Source organism: Perca flavescens, chromosome 7, assembly GCF_004354835.1.
Source record: "Perca flavescens isolate YP-PL-M2 chromosome 7, PFLA_1.0, whole genome shotgun sequence".
Taxonomy (NCBI): Eukaryota; Metazoa; Chordata; class Actinopteri; order Perciformes; family Percidae; genus Perca; species Perca flavescens.
Genome location: NC_041337.1, coordinates 20,502,185 through 20,516,445, shown reverse-complemented (window position 1 = coordinate 20,516,445; position 14,261 = coordinate 20,502,185). Strand labels below are relative to the sequence as shown.

The 14,261-nt window shown below is 38.9% G+C and overlaps 2 protein-coding genes across 4 annotated transcripts; one reads left to right on the top strand and one right to left on the bottom strand.

Moving 5' to 3' along the window:
• Nucleotides 1-326: 326 nt before the first annotated feature.
• elapor1 (endosome-lysosome associated apoptosis and autophagy regulator 1) lies at nt 327-10,879 on the bottom strand. 3 transcript variants are annotated; one of them, XM_028583290.1, is made up of 22 exons: nt 10,462-10,879; nt 8,839-8,959; nt 8,508-8,688; nt 8,261-8,408; nt 8,077-8,157; nt 7,881-7,986; nt 7,630-7,779; nt 7,310-7,398; nt 6,911-7,088; nt 6,593-6,721; nt 5,985-6,075; nt 5,780-5,885; nt 5,472-5,609; nt 4,553-4,816; nt 3,547-3,723; nt 3,310-3,460; nt 2,653-2,746; nt 2,403-2,504; nt 2,171-2,297; nt 1,445-1,623; nt 1,150-1,315; nt 327-1,061 (listed from the first exon to the last, which is right to left on the bottom strand). In XM_028583290.1, the coding sequence occupies exons 1-22, from the start codon at nt 10,546-10,548 to the stop codon at nt 981-983; spliced, it is 2,946 nt and encodes a 981-aa protein (XP_028439091.1). In that variant the 5' UTR covers nt 10,549-10,879; the 3' UTR covers nt 327-980. The 3 variants fall into 3 exon arrangements, with proteins under 3 accessions (XP_028439091.1, XP_028439093.1, XP_028439092.1); XM_028583292.1 differs by lacking the exon at nt 327-1,061 and having other exon boundaries at nt 1,212-1,315; nt 1,445-1,505; nt 1,616-1,623; XM_028583291.1 differs by lacking the exon at nt 327-1,061 and having other exon boundaries at nt 1,212-1,315; nt 1,445-1,505.
• A 1,082-nt stretch (nt 10,880-11,961) lies between these two features.
• cfap276 (cilia and flagella associated protein 276) lies at nt 11,962-14,025 on the top strand. The gene is made up of 5 exons (XM_028583958.1): nt 11,962-12,170; nt 13,153-13,269; nt 13,371-13,486; nt 13,592-13,701; nt 13,898-14,025. Exons 1-4 carry the CDS (start codon nt 12,096-12,098, stop codon nt 13,692-13,694), a joined length of 411 nt encoding a protein of 136 aa, XP_028439759.1. The 5' UTR covers nt 11,962-12,095; the 3' UTR covers nt 13,695-13,701; nt 13,898-14,025.
• The last annotated feature ends 236 nt before the right edge of the window (nt 14,026-14,261 follow it).

Here is a 14,261-nt window from a genome sequence, read left to right as displayed (position 1 = left end):
AGCAACAGCATGGTAATCCTGAAGCGATGTGGTTCCTTGAAAAATGTTCCCGACTTTTTTTTTCTTGTAAATTTTGTGAGTTTTTCTCTCTCATAAATTTATCACTTTAATTTCAGAGAATATCCAAGTTTTTTTTCTCATATATTTACGACTTTAATCTCAGAATATTACCCCTCTCCCCTGACTCTGTATACTATTTGTTTTCCTTTGGCCTTAATACACTGTCATAAAAATACTTTTTGTATAAAGAGTTATTTTATTAATTAAAGCCCACATGAAAATGCATTTTTAAACATAAGAAGTAGTAACATAAAAGCATTGTATAATATACGTAATGTAAAGAGATGTAATTACCTCATGCTCTGCAATATGATTTTATGAAGAGCACCTGAAGGGTTCCCAATACATTTGAGGTTGTTTTTTATTGTAGAAAATGTCTTTACTTTACAAGAAAGCAAGATCATATCCTTAGGTGCAGCAGAAAAGGTTATCAAAAGCTGTAGAAAATATAAATCACATATTGTCAAATAACATAAGACTTGATGGCTGGTCTAATAAAAAACAGAATAGCCTAATAACAAAGAACAGAAGAAAATGAAATATACACTCACAGTTATGTAAAATGTACACAGATGTGTGAGAACACATCTACTACAATTGTAACTTTATCCGCAGTTTGGCTCTTATATAATTTTGAAACACACCATTGGGCTTTGAAAAATACAGAATATCCCCAATATGAAGACTTTCTATTGCAGTATTAAGTTTGGCAACCTAACATATGACAAACAATACTAAATAAAATTGTTTCTCTTTACATTATTGTAAAACTCCTGCAGTAAGTAAATATCTTTTTTTAATAAATAAAATGCATTCAACAGCCCATCTCTGTAATCTGTGACTCCTTCTGTTGGAGCTTATTATCTAAAGTTTAACAGATCCTCTGCACTCTGGTAGAAGGTTCTGTTCAACCTTCTGAATTAAGCGTCATCGGAGTCCTCCTCTCTTTGACGGCGTGAAGATGATTTAAGTGGAACTGAGTCAAATCCATCTGATGTCCTCTGAAAACACATTGATAATAAAATAAAGCATGAGAAGTTGCCTTATACCGTACGTAGCTCAATGTGTGTTAATGGAGTTGTTACTTACCTCTCGTGAGAAGGACTTTATTTTGGTGAAGAAGGATTTCTTGGTGAGGTCCATGAGGTCGTCCTCGGCGTCCTCTCCCTCCATTATTGCACAGCTGTCTGCAGTGGGCAGCTCACACTCTCTACCCTCAGAGCTCATCATCAGCTTGGTGTACTTATACTGCAACCTGCAGACAGAGAATGATAAAAAATAACATCTCATCTTTGGAGTTTTCATACTATAAATTAAACTTATTTACTAGTATGACATATTAGTGCTTTAACAAACATCAAAGGAAATGTGAAGCAAGTCTCACTTGCGTGTTTTCTTCCAGAAATAGCAGCTGATACTGATGAGCAGCACAGCAGCGATTGTTCCTGTGGAAACACCGAACTTGAGCCAGAAATCCAGAGTCACACATGCACTGACTTTTTGTGCTGGTAGTGACTCTCCACCGTAACACTGCAATGGCAGCTGCCATACATACGTGGTTCTCTGAAACACACGTGCGCACGCACGTGCACATGCACACACACACACACACACACACACACACACACACACACACACACACACACACACACACACACACACACACACACACACACACACAGTTAGATTTGCCTTGGTCACATATGAGATCACTACTTGAATACTAATATTTACAGTATTTTCCTTACAGGAATAATGAGCTTTAGAGTTGTTGGTAGGCAGATTTTGTTACCCTTGATAGAGTCCAGTCCAGTCTTAATGCTAAAAAAAGCTAACCGGCTTATAGCTGTACCCTTATATTTAATGGACAGACATAATAGTGGTATCAGTCTTCTCATTTAAATATATTTCTTAAAATGACAAACTATTAGTGTTTCACAGTGTCCATATCACACTTACAGTACCTTAAGTGAAATGCAAGATGCCCCTATCTGGGGCTAAATGATCATATAACAACACAACACAAGTTTGTGATCGACCTGTGATGGATTTGTGGGTTAGAGGAGGTAAAACCTTTTTTGTCAATACGTCCGTGCCTGTGCAGCACTACCTGTATTCCCTGGATGCAAGCACTGACAATCTCTCTGTAGTGGTTTTTGGTGCAGAGCGGACATGCATGCTGGCTCTGCCACAGAAAGTGGAAAGTACAACCATCACACGTCCCCTCTGAACAGTTACTGTGGAGGAAAACACAGATAAGAGATCACAATTTTGTGTGATGAAAAAGATCTCCAAGGAGTCCTGTGTGGTCAAACGTTGAGCTTGGTCACAGTGAAGGATACCTTGGCAGTGTGATGTGGTCTTCAGCAGTCACTGTGGGATTGCATCTCAGTCTGACGGTGGCTGATCTGCCTTGTTTACAAGCCTGAGTCGTCTCGCTGGACCTGGAAACATCACAAACATGACCAACATAAAAGTTTCAACTGACTTAGACTGTTTTGGATTAACAAATTATCAAACTTCCAGCATCAAATATTTACAATTAAAAATATGTATTAGAAAGCATCAAAATGGAGTGGTTATTTTACTTACTTGTAATAGAAGATGACATCTGGTAGGCCAGAAGCAGAGGGAAACAGCCATTTTGGAGATGAGATGCTATCCAGGGTCGTGTCAGTGGTCACACCTTCAGAATAAGATGATATAATATATAACAATTAATACAAATTGTACATTTTTATCTGATATATGGCATGCACAAAATGTAAACCAGCAGTTCCAACTTTTTTTGCTATCAACCACAAAGAGCAACGTATATTTCAACCTTCCGTCACAGGCTGCATATTGTCTGAGATGTGAGCCATTTAATCCAAGAGCTATTTTCCCTTGTTTAGACTTATATTCAAATCAAAAAAAATTTTATATGCCTGAGGAGGTAAAACTACACTATAGGGTATGAAACTACACAGTCATAAAACTACAAGTCTACAGCCACACTAATGGCTCTGTGAGGCTGTACTGTGGTATAATGGTGCTTTGAGCTAAATGCTAATGTCAGCGTGCAAAAGGCTCACAGTGAGAATACAGACGAAACAATATATAACATAAATGGTAATATGTGTTTCCCTTATTAATATCAGGACGTTTTTAACACACATTTTCCATAAATGAATAAATTTGGTATTGGAAAAGCATACAAACATATCCTCTCATTTACAGCAATAGATGTCTGCAGCATTCAGTCCATACCGATGAGTGAGTCACCAATGATGAAGGGTTGGGTGGCCACCATGCTCTGACTCCTGATATCAGAGGGAACCACAGTGGACTGACAGATGTAACCTTTGACCTCTCTCCTGCTCTCTGTCACATTGTCCACACAGGCAGCAGGTACTCTGCCCTGTAAGAGAAACACAGCAGGTTTAAATGCAACGTCAAACTAAATTTGACAAAAAATACAAAGTCATCAGGATCACAGCTTCTCACCTCTTTCCCACACACTCCCAAATTAAAGTGATTGAAATATCTCAGGCCTTTACTGGTGAAGCGGGGGCTGCTGTGGAAGCCGGTGACGTTGGACAGAGGAGAAAAGTCATAGTGTAACAGCGCGCCTCCTTTCGTCTGAACGTCCAACGCACAGTCACTGAGACAAGCTGTGTGGGCCTGGAGGATGGAGAGGTACATAAACGTGCTGTTTACAGTGGGTGGAATAATATCATGTTCCAGCTGTGGTAAACCCAAATAAGACAACTGGGAAATGCTGATATCAGCTGGAATATAGAGGCATGCAAACACCTAATTCTGCCTGCTGTTACAGTAGAGGGCGTCTTATCAGTGAATCTTAAGTTGATTTGGTTTTTGTGTTTTTGGAACTGTGTTTTTGTTTTGTTTAGAATTAGATGTGTGAAAGCTATGTGATGTGGCTCAATATACTGTATATTTGGTGAGAGGTAAATAGCAGACCAGCAAATGCTGGTAATAAAACAAGCATTGAGTGTTATACAGATATAGGCAGAGATATAGATACATTCAGGGACATAGCCAGAATTTTAGAAATGCTGAGGTCATGAGTCCAAATTCCCACAAAAGTTTATAAAAATTTCTGATTAAATTTTTTTTTACATTTTCTTTATTCAAATAAATAATTATAATAATAACAAATAATATATATATATATACACACACATACTTTAATAATAATATTTGTATTTTAATAATAATTTAGTTTTTTTATTATAACTAAAAACAGTTGAACATAAAGATAGAGTCTACAAATACAAAAATCAGCCTTCAAAAGCCCCCACAATGTGTAATTTGAGAGTATTTGTTGAAAATGATACTCCTCTCAGGTCGTTAAGGCCCACAAATCCCAGAAAGAACCCCAAAGACAAGACCTTTGTGTCTATAGCCATGCATACATTTATGTGGTAATATATTTAGTCAGGAATTTGTATTTAGAGCTTTTCAGTGGAAAGGATTTTGATCCCATTACCTTGTTTCTCTGTGTGTTTGGTCCACACTGAACACAAGCAGCCTCTCCGACAGGCTGATCGGCCCTGATGAAGGTGTTCGGTGGGCAGCTCTTACACACTCCTGTCTCATTGACCATGTAGTGTCCCGGTGGGCAGGGAACACAGGCTGAGCCAGCCTTAGCGTAACTCAGGGCACAGCGGCGACATTGGGAGGCCACACCTCCGATCACATTGGTGATGTGGATGGAGAAGATCTTTGCAGCATCCGCACTGTATTTCCTCTCCTGAGGGACAAGAATCACAAGGTGTCATTCACCAGCTGAGTCGCTCTACACACAATGTAGTTGTTGGTTCTGCTTAAAGGACATTTTTAGAAAGTCTATCCCTATTTTCAACTCAGTTCTCATGCAGTCCATGTGCAAAAGTAATTCAAATTTTTTCAAAGTGGACCCAAACTGTGCCAAAAAACAAACTGCCCCTTAGAGTTCAGTGCAATAACTGGGGCAGACTCACTGTCAGTGCAAAAAACCCAAAACACTCCACAAACCAGCAAAAGCAAACATGATACAGCAGTTTATCATAACAAATTCCGGTGAGCATTTAAAATGTTTACAGCCATAATTGGTAAATAAATTCACAGTATTTATTGCTAAATTTTGTGCTTCATTTTTTTGTCCTCTTGAAAATCTAATGGATGTGTCAGGCTTCCTCTTACATGTACCCAGAGTTCTCAGCATGTTGTTTTTACAATGTCTGATTATAAGTAAGTCAACTTTAAAAACAGAAATTACAAAGTGTGGTACCAAGGTAGAAAAGAAGAAACATTGAGAGAGACAAGAGTATAACGATATTTATGTATAAAATATACATTTTTAAACACAGACACAAAGTGCACATTCTAAGATATATAAACTATAACATGAAGGGATTTAGTCTCACCATGTTAAGTTCCTCAGTTCGCTGAAATGTCCAGGTGAAGCTGGTGGTGCTGTTGCTCTGGATCAGGTAGGAGTATGACTGTTTCCTGTTGCTGCCTTTCCACTGCTCCACCACATTATTATTCCACTGGTTATAACCCTGCAAAGAAATACACTCAGCTCATATATATATATATATATATATATATATATATATATATATATATATATATATATATATATATATATATATATATATATATATATATATATATATATATTCATACTGATGTCAACCTTATATATATATATATGAGCAATTCTGCTCACCGCCAAGAAGTAAAATTTGCAGTCAGCTGTACACGTGGTTTCAAAGACGAAGGTGATGCGAGAAAGTTCACTCCTCTCACTGTCTTTGGCCATGGACTGAGGCAGCCTGTGGAAACAAGTGGCATTTCATTCAATGTTTACAACTGGGATTTATAGTGTATACATATTAAGATGTTTAATTCCTTTCAGAAATGTTTGATTTTACCTGTATCCAGGGACATTGAGCATGAGCATCAGGTAGTCTGTGTCCTGATCCCCGGGGGTGGTGTAGACATACTCTCCAGCCACCTCCCATGCTGTCATTGCAAATACAATTAAAAAAAGCACATTAACACTCACACTATCCTTCTACCAATGCAAACAATAATTGAGGTGGACATGCGGCGTCTTTAAAATAACTCTTCTAACATCTGTATACTGTAAATAAGGATCAAAGCATTAATTAATAACATAAGTAATGCATAGTCTTAACCTGTAAATTAATCTTTGACCCTGGAAATAGTAGCAGACAAAATAACCATACCAGCTTTTGTACCTTTGCACTTTAGCAGATTATTTTGTCAAATGCTGGGGCTGTTTTGATGGTTATTTTATAAGAATTACATCCTGTACTTTTCCTTTATCTTACATTTTTCTTTTCCAGATAATTGCTTTTTGGATGTTGTGCTATTTGTGCTTTAACCTCTGGCTGTTTTAGTCATTCTGTTCCCCTTCTGTTCTGTGCCTTTTAGAGTATTTTTTTCTGACTGTGATGATTATCATTCAACTGCTGTGATGTCTGCCCTCTCCCTCTACACTGTGTTGCCTTCTTACCCGTGCTGTGTTCGGACTCGCTGAACTCTCGTCGGAAGATGGAGCTCTTCATGTTGCTCGGCATCGTGTTCCACCATTTGTACTCGAGACCCATCACTGGTTCCGTGCCAGAAGGGCACTTGGTACAGGCTGTGAGTAAATAATGTGTCATTAGGTCAAGGAACACATGGACTAAAAAACAGTTATAACAGTTTTATATACTGTCACAGTTTTATATACTTTTTTTTTTACATCACTTTGCAGTCAAGGCGTCTAATCAGTTTTGGTGATTTTTACAGGGACAGCAGATTGAGTATAAGGAGTGTACTGATTCTGCACCTGTTCCGTTTGAGTAGAAACCATCGTCGCAGGGTTCACAGGTGGAAGAGTTGGTGACAAAGAAACCCGGGTTACATGGAGGACAGGTCTGCTTCTCCCCTGATGCAGGCAGCTTCACGGCTCCTTCAACAGTGTCACTGCAGATCTTAGGCTCGATCCACTTGTACATGAGCTGAGTCTGAGACGCACAGCAAGCCAGACATGGACACATGAAAGAAGCCACCAGATGGCCTGTGGCGCACAAAGTCAGCCCAGGCAATTTATATTCAAAGAAACCTAATAGTTGCACCAGATGGCTGCTAGCTATTTACTAGGTAAAATCTCTCTCTCTGTGTTTACCTTTACTCAAGCATAAGCTCTGCCTCAACACACACACAGTCATGTCCTTTTCTACATTACCTTTCCCTCAGAGTCACAGGGAGTGTGGGTGTAGAAGTAGTCACTGTTTGTACACGCAGGTCTCGGTTTGCAGCTCCCTGAACCAGCCACTGGAAAAATAGTAACCGAGCCACGGGGGGGAAACAGTGGGTGGGGACGAGGGAAAACACACAGCTCACATTAAGATCCAGAGATAAGACAAACCTTACACACTTAATGCAGTATTTGCATGCAGAACGCCTTGCATGTGTGTGTGTGTGTGTGTGTGTGTGTGACAACACGTAAATACGAATATATAAGAGTATGCTGATCAATGATATAACTGTTCAAACCTTTCATACCTGAATATTTGTCCTGTTCGCACTGATGGCAAACGGTGGCGCCCTTGTTGGAGTAGGTTTCGGCAGGGCAGGGGGTACAGTGGGCAGATCCTGCTTTTGCACTGTAGGTGCCGGGTTTACAATGGAAACACTCTGATGTGTAGGCCACCCCTGGATAAAAACCATCAATCAACTTGTAATCATTACCTGGAAAAAGTTGAGGAGTGAACAAATGTTTTTGTGTACGCAACACACTACAGGCGATAATCTACCTGAGATGGCAATGTTCCTTAACAGCACGGGCTTGACAGCACTGCCCTGCAGAGTATACGCAGTGGTTCTCCAATACAACACATTGTTTCCACTGTTAAGCTCAGCCTGCACAGAGTGAATGTGAAAATGAGAAAGGAACAAAAGAGAAAACATGAGAGCTTTTAATCTGAATTCTAATGCTATACTCAGACAAACCCTGTATTTGCTAAAGTTGCTTTCAGAGATCTTCATCCACCGGCTCTCTGTGTCTGTAGACTGACACTGGTCATTCTGAACCTAAGGAGAGTGGAAAAAGATTCAGATGTGACCGAATATCCCCCCCAAAAAAAAAAAAAAACACGTCTTTGTCAACATCAACAGTCGTTTTTGAAATACTTACATAGAACTCAAAGTAAATGCTGTTGTCAGGGTAGAAATATTCAAAGGCTACAGTTCCAGGTTTCTTCAGGCTCACAGCATAGGACAGTGTTGCAGTGCACTCATCTGTATTTGAGGCTATGTAATCACCCTTTGGTGTCCAGGTTGAGCTGGAGAAACATCAGCAGCAGAAACAGTTTGATGAGCTTCTTGAAATAGTAAGAGCTTAGATTGATAAACAAAATCAAAACAAAAAAATTTATACTAACTTGGAGCAGTCTGTGTGGTCATCCCAGCCGTTCGTGGGCAACCCATGGGTGACAAAACCAGACGGCAGGCTGTCCCACTCATCAAAGGCCTCACCGGTGCCAAGAGAGTAGGTGCCTACAGCACACTTCTGGCACTGCTGCGACTGCATGTTGAGGAACTCCCCCTCACTACAGGAGAAGGCTGCAAGAGGAAGAGAAAGAAAGAGACCACATTGGAAATGTATCATGGAGATGTCAACAACATGACAAGGAACAGATAAAAGAGTGTGGTAACAATGTAATATATATATATAAAGCTGTAATACAGATTGAGGTATAAGAGGACACTCACTGCACTGAGTGCCTTTGACTGGATCTGGGAGGCCTGTGCATGTGTCGGCTTTGTTGGGAACCGCCACTCTCCATCGTGACCCGAGTACGTCACACTCTGTGTACTCAAAGTGATAATCTGACTGCAGGGACAAAACACAGGTGTTAGTTTCACACAGCTGGATGAAAACACACTATACACCATACATACATCAAATAGATGTAATTTATACATAAAGGTGCAAGGTCAGCATGCATGTGAACAGCAAATGGAGCTGTTATTACAACCAGTTCAGAAGATTGTTTTACACCTCTGGAATTTCTTTTCCAAAACCAGGCAAACCTCTTTTCCAAATAAAGTCACAGCTAATATTTGCCCAGGAGGCCATCTCAACTGTTTTACTTATCAAGGATGTGCTGCAACTCTGCACCAGTAAAACTCCCTTCAGGGTTTATTTACTTATAGCCAAGAGGGGAGAGATGTTGATCCATCCAATCCTTTTGTAAACATGTAATTCTCAGTGTTGTCGCAGGACTTTGGAGACAGCAGGCGCTCAGGTGCAAAGCTTTTGCAGTATTTGTCTGTCGTGCTTTGACGGTTTTTGGAGCTGACTGACAAACATTGTCCTACCCATCCCCCCTGTGTCATTCGGGATGTGACTTAACGTTAAAAGTTATCTTGTAGATTTGACACCTTCTGAAACAAGCCGTGAATACTGACACAGTGTTATCTTGGCCAACAGCAGGCTGTAATATCCCAAGTAGTCACACTAACCCAAGCCCACACATAGCCTTGTTGGATTAATATTTAACAGGAACAGAGCAGCAGCACTCCTCTGGGTCTGTGTTTTTGATTAGAGTTGCTACATTAGCTGTGGTTGGGGTATCACGTGAACATGTTTGGGTGGGAGGATCTGATATAAAAATGCATCAAATTGGGGAAGTGCTCTAGCCTAATCGTCTCCTTTAAACAAACATGAGGAAACCAAGGCAACGGGACATGATGACCGCTGTGCCTCATGGTCAATGGATTGGCATGGAAACTAACTCACCTCCTTCCCCAAATCATCATCACATATAAGCCCAATAGACTCAAATTGCAAGACTACAGATCTCTTGTGCTAACTTTTTCCTTACAGCTCTCATATCTTAATTCTACCCATATGCAGTAAAGTATGGTGATAAAAAAAGAAATGGTTTGAGTATTATCAAACTATACTGTTATGCAAATGAAAACAGATATAGAAGGGCGAGGAGAGCAGGCAGTGGATGTAACATATGGACATTCTAGTAAAACAATGTGTGTATTAACCATAACACACTGAAGCAAGCAGAAGTGAAGTGACTAATGTAATGTTGAACATATTTTCATTTATATTCTATTTCATGGCTAAAGCTGTTTAAGAGGCTTTAGGTCAGCCATTTCAACATTTTTAGAAATGTTGCATGTAGCATATTTTGCTGGCTTTAAATTACATTTTCACATACAGCTCATCCATAAGCAATTTACCTGATTAAACCTTAATATGCACATTCAATTGTAATAGGAAACAATTCACACCTGAATAATGTTAGCTTTTGGGGGTAGTTGTTATTATTTCTAATGTCGAAATGGCTAACAATAAAACAATATGAATCTTCTCACCTCTTTGCACATGGGCAACTCCGCATTGGCTTGTGCAAAAAGCAACCACAGTAAAAAGTGGCGCAGGTGTATCGGGCCTCGCTGCATCGTCGCCTTCGGTCAGTGCTGAAGTGATGGAGACGGAGGAGCAGAGGGTTGACCTGCACCCAAAGGTGCAGCCCGCCTGGCGGCTGAAGGCGCGGCTGCAAGCTGAGCAAACATTCTCCTGGATAACTGGCTCTGGTGCCTGTTACTCTGAGTCATCTTTTAATGCCTGGCTTGTTTTGTACCTGCCTTCTGCTATTTGGACATTCATTGTAGACTTGAGTCCTTATCGTTATTAATCTTCAAGAAAAAAATATTAGCCTAGACTTAGCACGGTTACACGTATTTTTAGCGACTCATGGCTAATAAAAGGTGGTGGATTTAAAAAATATAGCCTATATATTTATTTCACGGTAGCAAGTGGCCGTTTCGTCATTTTTACAAAAGGGACACAGTAGCTAACTTTATATATATTACAGTTAACGACATGACACGTAATCGGAGGGAGCGCATTCGCACAAATAACATAGGCGTAGACATAGGCTACACATATAAATAACTTATATAAACCTTCACAAACATGTTTCCTGATTCCTAATGAGATATAGCCCAGTAAATAAATATTAAACAAATGTAGAAAGTAAGTAGGCCTAAATGAGGGATGAAAACAAAATTACACACTTAATCACACTATAAAATGTGTAAATTCATTTCACAACAATAATAGAATAAAGGGGCGACCTAGGTCACACACTAAAAAAAGAGGGGATGAGGGTTGAGAACCCAAGATTTTTTCTTATGAATGAAAAAATTCCTTATTAAAAGAAAAAAGTTCACCACATAAATTAGAGATGCATGTTACATCCTTAGAGTAAAAGTATGAGTGACCATGGGGGGATGGAAAATGAAACAATTCCACAAAAAGAACAGGAGCTATCAATATCTATATATCTATATATTACAGAATGTATTGGATAGATTGTGTCAATTTTAATTTATTTTGCTTTGTTAAAAATACAAAGTTTCTGGAGGTAAAAGCCATGTTTTTTTTTTTTTTTAGTTTGTCTTCCAAATGTGAATTCCAATAAGACTTTCCTCTTTGAATAATTTTGTTTTTACTTTGCCAAATTTGACGGATATATTTATTATAAAATGTTTCATCATGCAATTCAATACCATTCAAAGACAATGTAGGTTGAGCTAACTTCATTAAAACAAACACTTAATCAGATACTAGCTCAAACCTGAAGTTACAGCAGCAGCCTTGTATTCCTTAAAAGGAATTGGAAAGTTGTGCTTTGTTATAAAGTACTCTCGGACATTGCATTGTGTATTGTATGCAGCTTATCTGGCTTTTATTGTAATTTTTGAAGAATATAATGTACTATTTAAAAAAAAAAAAAAAAAAAAAAAAAAAAGGAGGGAAGCATTGCTTCGTTTTCTTTTGAAAAGGTCTATCCGGAAGTTTGCAGTTGCTTAGAAACCAGGTTGTAAACATTTACGTAGGGTTCATTCGGGTTCATTGCTCATAAGAAGCTAACAGCAACAACAACAACATTACGGACATATATTGTGTTTTTCGTCTGCAGAGCTTCGTGTTGTCATTAAATATGTCTAGCCGGGATCCTTTACCCTCCACAAAGTTTGAAAACGACTTCACTCTCAGCGGATTCCGGCCGCAGGAGGTGGGTTTTCCTACTGATAAAAACTTTACGTTTGTCTCTATAAGCTAAAGGTTTAGCGATAGCTAACCAACCGTGACTTCATGTGCAGAGGTTACTTTCAAAACACACATTTGATACTGACAATTTTGATACTGGACATAAAGCATTTTTTTTTTTCCTTCTATTCGAACAAACAAGCTATAAGGGATGTCCAACATGCTGTAAACTCCTGTTATTTTGAATGAACATCACCCTACTAGCTAAATGCTGTGTTTTTCTTGTCCGACCTTATTAACCTTCTATGCAAAAATATGCCGATGGGCTCCTATTAAACCCTGCTAAAATATTACATTGCCCATGATTAATTGTCTGATAATTTAATTAAACACAAATCATCACAACACTGAAATAATAAATGGTTTTAAAACTAGACCTTGACACAGAGACCCACTTCAAAACAAGGCCTTAATTAAGATCCGGTATTAAAGCAGATCTAGTCCATCCAATATCATGCAACTTGATACTGTGCTTTAGCAGGGCATATTCACATATTAGCAAACAAAGTTACACTTAAATGACCATAAACCGGTTGGCCATGGAACCTTCAAACAGCAAATAGCCAATGAAAACGTTAATGTTACCTCAATGTAAATATACAGAGTAAGTGTACCTGAGTATATCCTATCCCAAAAATACAGTCCCACATTTCTCTAAGGTTGTCATTTAAGCAAACTATACCCAGATGGATGGATCCCTCCAAGCATTTAAAATTTTGTATAAAACATTTACACTTTTGTTCACTATGGGTGTTACCTAAAGAAACATGCTTGTGTGACATGTTTGAGCTCAGCCATTGTTGGCTCATTATGTGGATTATTTTTTAAATTCTTTGGTGAATAGATATTCATCAGAACAAGTCTTTAAATTATTTTGTGCTCTAATGTTTATCCAAATATTACAAATTTAGATTTTTGTTTTTTTCCCCTCCTTGTTTATTGCACAGAGAAAAACCTATGATAAACCAACTCACATAGCCCAAACAGAGGAACCCTGGAGTCGCCTCCATGATACAGCCACTCTGGCCAGCTCCCGGCAGAGTGTTACGCATTATGAGCATCAGGTAACCTGCAGGGTGATGCATGATTTTGATCTTTACTTATGAAACCAGAACAATATTTCAAAGCAAGTACTTTGAATGCACCACTCTTTTCTCAACCACAGGCTCCAAACGACAGCCTCGACTTCCAACTAAAGTCAGTCTACGATCACCACAAGGACTTCTTCTGGAGAAAGAATCAGATTTTATACCAGAAGGAGACCGTGTCTGAGGACAGCAGGTGGGTATTTGTGAATTTAAATATGTGGCCTGGCAGTACAACTTAACTCTGTTGTCATTGCATTTCAGGAGTCAAATTGAACCGTGTTTAAATTTCAATTTATAGGAAGCAGGGAAACTTAAAACAGGATGTGCTGGAAAAGGAACAAGAGAACGACATCAGAGTGTGGGTCGATCCACAGAGGTGCTCCATTTACAGCATTAAGTGAAGCTCAGGTGAAGTTCAGTTATATTATGATCCCAAGTTATTGCAGCAGATGTCTGTGTGGATAAACAAACATTAAGAAACCTTAAATTTCCTGACATAGAATCTGACTCTAACCAAACCCACTGATTCTGGGGAGAATCTGGCTTTGTGTGGAGCGAGGCGTGTCCCAAATACCAATACAATGCCCTTTTTTCCCCTCCACAGGCATTTTCAAACAAGGGCGACACCAAGGAGAATGGTGGCTTCTTCTATACAACATGAAGTTTCCAGTACTACTATCTCTAACTGCTAACATCACGAAAGCTCTGTAAATAAAAGGAGTTATTTCAGTGCATTTGTGTACTGCTTGTGTTTATGCAAATGCCCTACATAGAAAACTGAATACTGAAAGGTGATTCATTGAAGAAAAAGATTTCAGGATCACTTCAACCACAAAAATCTTAACAAACACTGACCAAAACTACATGGTGGAATAAAGCATGCTTAAATGGCCATGTGAATATGTAATGAAGGTACAAAAGTAAGGTACATTTCTGCATATTTTTAAATAACTTTTGTGCTTATAGTA